The sequence below is a fragment of the Penaeus japonicus genome, unplaced genomic scaffold (genome assembly GCF_977035675.1).
Source record: "Penaeus japonicus unplaced genomic scaffold, GWHDUDI00000001_assembly GWHDUDI00000039, whole genome shotgun sequence".
Classification (NCBI taxonomy): Eukaryota; Metazoa; Arthropoda; class Malacostraca; order Decapoda; family Penaeidae; genus Penaeus; species Penaeus japonicus.
This window is the reverse complement of record NW_028234441.1, coordinates 25,406,347-25,416,346: the sequence shown is the minus strand read 5'-3', so window position 1 is coordinate 25,416,346 and position 10,000 is coordinate 25,406,347. Positions and strand designations below refer to the sequence as shown.

The window sequence follows — 10,000 nt, the reverse complement described above, 5'->3', positions numbered from 1 at the left end:
TTTTCAGTATCATCGTCATCATTGCCATTATCATTGTTATTATCATTATCATCGTCATTATTAATTAATGAGTATCATCGACCATTTCCGCTTCCATCCCTCGTGAGCTGACTGACCTGACCGCCTCTCTCTCGTCTCCTTCCTGCAGATTTTGCAATCCTTCGGCCATGAACGGACACGCCGAGCCCCGGAGGAAGCGGCCCTTCATGTCCTTCAGGCTGAGCAAGAAGCCGGCCAAGTTCAAGGACGGGGGTGGAGGAGGAGGAGGAGGAGGAGGGGGAGGGGGAATGCCTTCGAAGGGCGGGGAGGTGAGTCCTAACCCGAACGGCGCCTCGGAGACCTCTTCCTCCTCGACGAAGGGCAGTGTGGTGAGCGAGCCGGGTGTGGGCGGGAACGTGGGCGGGGGCGGCAGTGAGAGCGTGGACGGCGGCAGTGATTCCAGCAGTGCCTCAGTGAAACCAAAGAAAAAGTACCTCACGCGCATGAGTTCTTTCGTGAGCCGCGTGGCGAGCAAAGTGCAGGGTGGGGGGACTGGGGGGCCCGGGACCGGGGGTGCGCCGCCCTCCGCCCTGTCCTCGGGCCTCGCGGGCGTGCATGGCGGCGGCGGCGGCGGCTCGAACCGGGCGGCGTCGTCGTCGTTGGCCAAACTGGAGCGCAGCAAGACGATCTCTGCGTCGGACGTGCGCTCGGCGAAGGCGGAGGCGGAGTGCGTGCCGTTCGCGGCGGGGCAGGTGCCGGGCGCCATGGGCATCCGCAACCACGGCAACACGTGCTTCATCAATGCCGTGGTGCAGTGCCTGAGCCACACGGACGTGCTGGCCGAGTACTTCGTGCTGGACCAGTACAAGCACGACCTGGCGCGCTCCAACAAGATCAACTCCAAGAAGTACGGCACGCGGGGCGAGATCACGGGCCAGCTGGCCGTGCTGCTCAAGGCTCTGTGGACGCTGCGCTACGTGCCCGACGTCTCCATGAACTTCAAGAACACCGTCGACAAGTACGAGTCGTCGTACCGCGGCTCGCAGCAGCACGACGCCGCCGAGTTCCTGATGTTCGTGCTCGACAAGGTGCACGAGGACCTCAACACGGCGTCCAAGCGCAAGTACAAGAAAATCAAGGTAAGTAAGCGCAGGGCCTCGTGCTTGCTTCTTTGCTCGCTTCTCTGCTTGCTTCTCTGCTCGCTCGGTTTGCTTGCTTGCTTGCTTGCTTACATATGGCGGTGGTGGGGTTCTGTTGCCTCGGTGCTCGTGTTGCGTCCGAGGTTTTGCCCCGTGTTGCTTTGTGGTGGTGTTGCAACATTTGATAGGAGGATTTCAGGTGTTCCCCCGCAAGCTCTATCTGGCTGTCTATCCTATCTCATTGTTTTTTCCTTCCTTCTTTTTCTCTTCCTCCTCCTCTTACTCCTCTTCCTTCTCTTCTCCACCTCTTCTCCTCCTCTATTTCCGTACATTATGCCTCCGCTTTCATATCCACCCCCTCCTCCTCTTCCTCCTCCTCCTCCTTCTTCTCCTCATCCTCCTGATTAACCTTCTCTCCTTTTCATCCTTTCCCCATCCTCCTACTCCTTGTCCTCCTCCTCCTTCTCCTCCTCCTCCTCCTGATTTACCTTCCTCTCCTTTTCATCTTCTTTCCCCATCCTCCTCCTCCTCCTCCTCCTCCTCCTGATTTACCTTCCTCTCCTTTTCATTTTTTTTCCCCATCCTCCTCCTCCTCCTCCTCCTCCTCCTCCTCCTCCTCCCCCCCTCCTCCTCCTCCCCCCCCTCTCCTCCTCCCCCCCCTCCCTCCACCTTCTCCTCCTCCTTCTCTCCTTTCTCCCTCTCCTTCCCCTCCCTCCCTTCCCATTTCTTTCCTTTTAATTCTGTCTTGGTGGTCGGAGTGAGCGCCGGGCCGTGAATTGCCTCCCGCCACCGTCTCCATTGCAAGCATCCCTTCATTCCCCTGATTGTGGTGCTCCATTTATGATAATGAATGATATAATGCATGGCGGTCGGAAGGGGAGGTTAGGAGGGAGTGGGAAAGAGGGCTTTCGGAGGAGGGGAGTAGGGAAACGGGTAGAGAGGGAAGAGATAGGGGAGAGGGGAGGGAACAAACAGGGGAGGGGAGTAGGGGAGGGTAGGGAAATGAAGTGAAAAGCTTTCGGGGAAAGGGTGGGGGTAACGAGGGTGGGAGGAGGGTGGGAACAGAAGGGGAGGGGGAGGGGGGAAGAAAAGAAAGAAAGAAAGAAAGAGAGATAGGATGAGACAAGGGTAAGGAGAGACAGGGGGGTATGTGGTCTCGGTGTATCCACGCTTGGCTTTGCTCTGAGATGGGGCGGCGATGGAATAGATGAGGTGGAAGGGTAATGGGAGGAATGACGGGTGAGGGAGAGGGGGGTTAGAGAGTTCGTGTGTATGTGTGTGGATAATATGTGTGTGGGATGTTTGTGTCTGTGTTTGTGTACATGTATGTCTTGTCTTGCATTTGCTTTTGGCTTCTTATTTAATGAATGTTTTGGTTTTACCTTTTGTTTGGGATGGTTTATTGTTTATCATTATTATCTTTATCATTTTTACTCTTACTCCCCTTACCCCTCCCTTCTCTCCTCTCTCCCCTTCTCACCCCTCCGCCCTCTTCCCTCCTCCACCTCCTCCCCCTCCTCTCATCCCTCACCACCCCCCCCTCTCCCCCCTCCCTCCTCTCCTCCCCCTCTCCCCCCTCCCTCCTCTCCTCCCCCTCTCCCCCCTCCCTCCTCTCCTTATCCCCCTCTCGCCCCTTCCTCCCCTCCCTATCGCCCACTTTCCCTCCTCTACCCTCTCCCTCCTCCACCCTCTCCCTCCTCTCCCTTAATCACTTCCTTCCCACCTTTCTCGAAATCTTCCGACCCCTCCCTCTCCATCTCTCCCTCTTTCTTTCCCTCCCTCCGTCCTCTTTTTCCCCCTTCCTTCTCCCTCATTTCTTCAATCTCTTCCTCCTTCCTTCCCTCTCTCCCTCTCTGTCTCCCTCCATCCTTCCCTTCCTTCCTTCCTTCCTTCCTTCCTTCCCCACCTCCCTTCTTCCCTCTCTCCTTCCTTCCCTTCTTACCGTCTCTCCCTCCTTCCCTCCCTTCTTACCCTCTCTCCCTCCTTTCCTCCCTTCCCTACCTTCCTTCTTCCCTCTCTCCTTCCCTCCCTTCTTACACTCTCTCCCTCCCGCCCTCCCTCCCTCTCTCCCTCTCTTCCTTCCCCACCTCCCTCAATTGGCATTTGATAAAGAAGGTCAGCAATAAAATCCCGGAGGGGGGAGGGGGGAGGGGGGAGCAGGAGCAGGGTCCTTTGCTATCGTAATGGATTATGAGCGACTTCCGTTTTTTTCTTTCTTTCTTTCTTTCTTTCTTTTTTGTTAAGTTTTCTTCTTCAGAATTTCCAACAGGATGTCACGGCGAAGAGTCCTAAGCTAAAGCAGGACAGGGACTCGTCATGGAGGGGGAGATGGGGATGGGATGGGGGGCGGGTAAGGGGCGAAGGCTTAGGGTAGGATTAAGGGGAAGAGGAGAGGGAGGGAGGGGAGGTGGAGAGGTCTTTGGAGGAGGAGGAGGAGGGGGGGAGGGGGGAGGGATGGAAAGATGTAGGGGGGAAGGGAGGGTGGAGATGGGCGGTGGCAGAGGGGGGGAAGGGGGGTAAGAGAGGTTGGGGAGAGTGTGAAGGAGGGGGGAGGGGAGATATCCTGTAGGATTTTCCACACTCTTGGCATTTTAGTGGTATTGTTACTCTAGGCGCAGCATCCTTAGCAAAGATCATTATCCTTTAAGCCTGTTTATATTATTATTGTTATTATTATTATTATTGTTATTATTATTATTACTATAATTATTATAATTATTATGATTATTATTGTTATTGATTCTGTTATTGTCTTATTATTATTAGTTAGTTGTTATTGTCACTATTATTTACCATTACCATTATTTTTTATAAAATTATTAATATTGTTATTATTAGTATTAGTATTAATATTTTTTTACTTTTATCGTTATTGTAATTTTTGTTATTTAGTTACGTACATTAGTATTATTGCTGTTTTTATATTCATGTCATAATTTTCTTTCTTAGGACTGGGAGTGGGGGACGGCTGAACAGGCCTTTAACTTCCATGTATAAAAAATCGTCAGCATTTATATCATATTACATTACAATACATTACATTACATTACATTAGTTATATTGTATTACATTACATAAACTTTCCTAGTGGTGTTGATATTGTGACGTTATCTTCACATTCCTTATCTTATCGCTTTTGTCACCTTATGTATTTATTTTATTGCTATTAATATGTTTTTTATATGTTCATATTCCTGTCGCTTTATATTCTCTTTGGCGGGTGTTGAGGTCATGGGCGACTTGCGGCGGTTATTTTCAAGTTTGGACGATAAGACGCGAATCTGGGGAGGCAATATCCGGTATGGGTGTGTGTGCGTGTGTGTGTTTGTGTGCGTGCGTGTGTGTGCGTGCGTGTGTGTGTGTGTGTGTGTGTGTGCGTGCGTGTGTGTGTCTGTCTGTCTGTCTTTCTGTCCATGTCTCCCTCACTTACTCTATCTTTTTTTTCTCTCTCTCTCTTTCTCTCTCTCTCTCTCTCTCTCTCTCTCTCTCTCTCTCTCTCTCTCTCTCTCTCTCTCTCTCTCTCTCTCTCTCTCTCTCTCTTTCCTCTCTCTCTCTCCTCTCTCTCTCTCTCTCTCTCTCTCTCTCTCTCTCTCTCTCTCTCTCTCTCTCTCTCCTCTCTCTTCTCTCCTCCTCTCCTCTCTCTCTCTCTCTCTCTCTCTCTCTCTCTCTCTCTCTCTCTCTCTCTCTCTCTCTCTCTCTCTCTCTCTCTCTCTCTCTCTCTCTTTGTCTCTCCCTCTCAGACTCTTCCCAGTACCCTCTTCCTCTTCTCCTCCTTTTCCTCTTCCTCTCCCTCCTCCTCCTCCTCTTCCTCTCCCTCCTCCTCCTCCTCCTCCTCTTCCTCTCCCTCCTCCTCCTCCTCTTCCTCTTACTCTTACTCCTGGTTTACTTTCCTCTCCTATTCATCCTTTTCCCCATCCTCCTACTCCTTGTCCTCCTCCACCCCTCCTGTCGCTCCCGGTGATGGGCGCGATGATGAGGCGAGAGAGAAGGTGTCATGAATACTCACTTCTTGGGCACGTGACTGTCCTTAAGAAGGGCGGTGGGAGGGGGGGGCGGTGGTGTCGTCGGGTAAAGGGAAGGGGGGGGGTTGGGGATTAGCCTGAAGAGGGATGGGGAAGGGGGGGCGAGACGGAGCAGGTGTTGGAGCGGGAAGAGGAGGAGGAGGAAGAGGAAGAGGAGGAGGAGTAGGAGTAGTAGTAGTAGTAGTATAGTAGTAGGAGTAGGAGTAGGAGTGTGAGGGAGGAAGAGAGGGAGTGAAGGGGTATGAGGGAGGGAGTGAGGGGGTGTGAGGGAGGGAGAGAGGGAATGAAGGGGTGTGAGGGAGGAAGAGAGGGAATGAAGGGGTTTGAGGGAGGGAGAGCGGGAGTGAGGAGTGTGAGGAAGGGAGTGAGGGGGTGTGAGGGAGAGAGAAAGGGAGTGAGAAGTGAGGAGGGTGAGATAGGGAGTGAGGTGGTGTGAGGGAGAGAGAAAGGGAGTGAGAAGTGAGGAGGGTGAGATAGGGAGTGAGGAATGTGAGAGAAGGAGTGAGGGGATGTGAGGGAGGGAGAGAGGTAGTGAGGAGGGTGAGAGAGGGAGTGAGGAATGTGAGAGAAGGAGTGAGGAGTGAGAGAGAGAGAGAGAGAGAGAGAGAGAGAGAGAGAGAGAGAGAGAGAGAGAGAGAGAGAGAGAGAGAGAGTGAGGGAGGGAGAGAGGGAGAGGAGTAGGAGGGCTGTAAGCATTGGGGGAGGGGGGGTAGGAGGGGTGTAAGAATTGTGTGTGGGGGGAGGGGGGATATCATCATCATGGCGGTGTCCATCCCGCGAGGTAAGAGTGAAGGTGACCGTTATACATGCCGTTGATGAACAAATTATCTGTTGATTGTTCTCTTCCGACTGATGCAGGGATGGGAGTGAGGGGGGGGGGTAGGATGGGGTGAGGAGAGAGAGACAGGGTCTGGGAGAAGAGGAGAGGAGGGGGGGGTGGAGATTAGGGGGGCGGGGGAAGGTTCATTGAGGACAGACATTTGTGCTCTCGCTTTCGCTCGGGTTGGGTATGTCCAGTGATTTGTCATTGGTGGGTATTTATTTTTACATCGTCCATTGATTTTTATTACTCTCTCTCTCTCTCTCTCTCTCTCTCTCTCTCTCTCTCTCTCTCTCTCTCTCTCTCTCTCTCTCTCTCTCTCTCTCTCTCTCTCTCTCTCTCTCTCTCTCTCTCTCTCTCTCTCTCTCTCTCTCTCCCTCTCTCTCCCCCACCCCCACTCCCGTCTGATCATAACTCATAGAACTACACAAAACCGGTCTCGTTCAGCTTAATCAAAGATGCTTGTGAAGGACAAATAGTCTTCTTTCTTCTTCTGCTCCTCCTCCTTCCTCTTTTTACAATTGGCGTCTCCATCTCCATTTTTTTTCTTCTTCTGCCTCCTTCTCCTTTTCCTACTTCCGCCTCCTTCCCCTTTTCCTTCTTGTCCTTCTCTCACTCTCCTCCTATTTCATATTTTCTCCAGCTCCTTCATCTCTTTGTTCCCCTCGTAGTCCTCCTCATACACCTTCTCCTCCATCTCCTCCTCCACCTCCTCCTCTGGCACTCACACCCGCGCCCCGCCCACAACACCGCATTTCTCGAGGGTACAAAATATAGCACCCCCCCCCTCCCTATCCTCTCCCAGCCTCTTACAAACGTACTTACGCACACACGAACACACGCACACGTTTACTCACACACCACGTTGGCACTGCAAACCACCTAGTCGAGGTTAGTGGTGGTGATGTCAGGACGCCATGCTAGTGCGCTCTAATCCCCCCCCCCCTCCCATCCCTCATTCTCCCTATCTCCCCTTATCCTTCTCTCTCACACTCCTCCTTCCTCTTTCCTTATCTCTCAATCCATGATCCCCCCTCCCTTACCTCATCTCTCGCCTCCTCCTCTCCATTTATATTCACTTTCCTTCCTTCCTTCCTTTCTTTCGTTTTTCCTCACCGTCTTTCCCTTCTCTCTCAATTCCTTCTTCCCCTCTTTCCCCATCCCCGTCTCCTTCCCCCCCTCCCCCTTGCCTATCCCCGTCTCCATCCCCCTCTCCCCCATCCCTATCCCCGTCTCCTTCCCCCCCTTTCCCCTCCCGTCCCCCGCCCTTGCTGTGACACTGGGACGTGTTTTCTCGGGATCGCTTTCTCTTTTACTTTCTTTACAACAACAAGAACGAAAACAAAAACAAAAACAAAAACAAAAAAGCAATAACAACGACAATAACCACAGAAACAAAAACAAAACAGAGGGGGGAGAAGAAATGAGAGAAGAGAAGAAAGGACGGGAAAAAAAGAGAGAAGAGAGGGTGGAAGAGGCAGAGGAGAGAGATGAGAGGGTAGATGAACGGAAAGAATAAGGTAGAGGAGAGGAGAGGAGAGGAGAGGGAAGAGAAGAGTGAAGATGGATAGATAAATAGATAGAGATAGAAGGCCAGAAAAAGACAGAGGGGCAGTATGCAATGATGCAAAGCCTCGCCACACCTTATCCCCGTGCATATATTTTCATTACTTATTTACTTGTTGATTCATTTATTCATTTATTTATCAATCTGTCTTTATCTATTTATGTAAAATGCCGCCCGTTCACGTGCCATCCCCGTGACGCAAGGCATGATAATCCGCCGCTTGTGCGCCTTTCGTCACACTCATCACTTTGACTCATCACCCGGGGACTTACTCATCGGCTAGTGACTCCGGCCGATCATCTTTTTTTTTTTTTTTTTTTTTTTTTTTTTTTTTTTTGGGGGGGGGGGGTGGATAGATATGATCGCGTTGCTTCTGCTTCATCACTCTCTCTAAAAGCACGTTGTTGTTGTTTTTGTTTTTGTTTTTGTTATCGTTGCCATCGGTTTTTCATTTCTGTTCCATCACCGTTCATCACTTCTCATTCGTTTCTCGACACTTCCATTTCTTTGTCGTTCACTGTCATCGCTTTTCCCTCATTCCTCCAATTCGTATGTCACCACGCACATCATGTCACGTCAAACCACATTATATAACACCACCCGATATCACATTACACCGCATTGTATATCACACCACATCACACTTTCGCCACACTACCATAGTTCAGCACACTAAGCCGCGCCCTCTTCATCATCCCCCCCACCCCACCCCCCTCTCCACCTGTCAACACAGCAACGCAGTATAGGTTTTAAAAAAATGAGGTGGAGGGGGTAGTGTGATAGAGAGGGGAAGGGAAGAGGGAGGGGGAAGAGGAGTAGAGGAGGGGGGGAGGGGGGCTCTTAATCAAGTTCGAGCTGTAAGGTGAGACTCGAAAGCAAGCCTGTTGCCTTTTTTTTTATTTGTTTGATTGCGGAAACGTGGGGAAGGGAGACAGGAGAGGAAGGAAGGAGGAGAGGAAGAGAGGGAAAGAGAAAGAGGGGGAGAGGGAAAGAGGAAGATAAAGAGAAAGAGAGAAAGAAAGAAAGAAAGAAAGAAAGAAAGAAAGAAGGAAGAAAGGAAGAGAGAGGAGGAGGGCAAGGAGAAGAAGAAGAAGAAGAAATAATAATAACGAAGGAAATAGGAGTAATGAAGGTAGAGAAGAAGAAGAGTTAAAAATGATTAGTAGGAAAGGATCGAGGGAGGGAGATGAAAACAAAAACAAAACCGCAGAGATATGTTAATCAACCCTAAAATTGCGTAATTTTTTCCCTCGTGTTGTTGTCACTCGTAGCGGACTCGGAGCCGGGGCGCGATTGGGAGCGAGAGGTCGTCATTGGTTATGTCCTGTCGCTGGTGGTGCCATTGCGGTGGTTCTTTTATGGCAAGGGTTGTTGGTGGTTTGTTTTTGGGTTGCTGTGTGTTGGTTGGTTGGTTGGTTGGATTTATTTCTCATTCTCTTTTTTTTTTTCGTTTTCGTTTTCGTTTTCGTTTTCTTGCTCTCTCTCTCTCTCTCTCTCTCTCTCTCTCTCTCTCTCTCTCTCTCTCTCTCTCTCTCTCTCTCTCTCTCTCTCTCTCTCTCTCTCTCTCTCTCTCTCTCTCTCTCTCTCTCTCTCTCTCTCTCTCTCTCTCTCTCTCTATTTATTATCGTCATTGCGATATGGTTTGTTTGGTTTGTTTGGAATGTAATATTTATATATTTTTTATGATATGAATAAAATGGTTGTGTGTTTGAGGATCTTGGTATAGAATGAGAATACAATGAGTGATTTTTTTTATGGAATGAAGAAACGGCGCACACTCAGGTCCTTCAAAGAAAGTGTTTCTTTTTCCTTGCTTTTGTTTTAGTTGTCTTTGTCATTCTCCACTTTCTCTTCCTCTTCCTGTGATTGCTATTCCTTTTTTTTTTTTTTTTACGTCTTGCCTTGATGACGGAGGGAAAGTTTTGGGAGTTTCGCCAGTGTAGAGGACGCATATTTTTTTTCTCCCTCTTCTTGTTTTCTTTGTTATTTCTCTTTTGTCGTCGCGGCGGGAGGGGGAAGGGGAGGGGAGAGGGGGGCGGAGGGGAGACAGCAGCAGCCCGACTCCTCATTCTGCGTTAGTATGTGTCTGTCTGAAGATATTAGGCCTGTGTATGCTGTTGCACTTCCTGAGATTTCGTATGATTTTTCTTTCTCCATGCACTCACTCTCTCTCACCCCCCCCCCTTTATCTCAACCCCTTAATGTTAGCAATACGTGACCGGAATACAGCTGTTGCACATCTATAAATAGCACACATAGCAACATGGATAGTAGTCACGGGTGATTGACAGCGGCGACAGAAGCATAGAGGAAGAAACGACAGGGATAAGAAGGGAAAAAGGCACTAAGGGAGGTTTATAGAGAGAAAGAGAAAAATAAGGGCAAGGGAGAGGGAGATTAGGAGGGGGTGGAAGAGGGAGGATGAGAGAGTGAGGGTGGTGGTTAAGGGTAAGAGAGGTAGTGGGGGTAGGGT

General features: G+C 50.3%; 1 protein-coding gene across 2 annotated transcripts in view; it reads left to right on the top strand.

The window, feature by feature from the left end:
* The window catches only part of Usp15-31 (Ubiquitin specific protease 15/31), a 129,233-nt gene that overhangs the window by 7,054 nt on the left and 112,179 nt on the right, over positions 1–10,000 (top strand). For both annotated transcript variants that reach the window (XM_086533656.1, XM_086533655.1), the window contains exon 2: positions 149–1,118. In XM_086533656.1, coding sequence (XP_086389782.1) covers positions 149–1,118 — 970 coding nt within the window. The remainder of the gene's footprint in view (positions 1–148; positions 1,119–10,000) is intronic.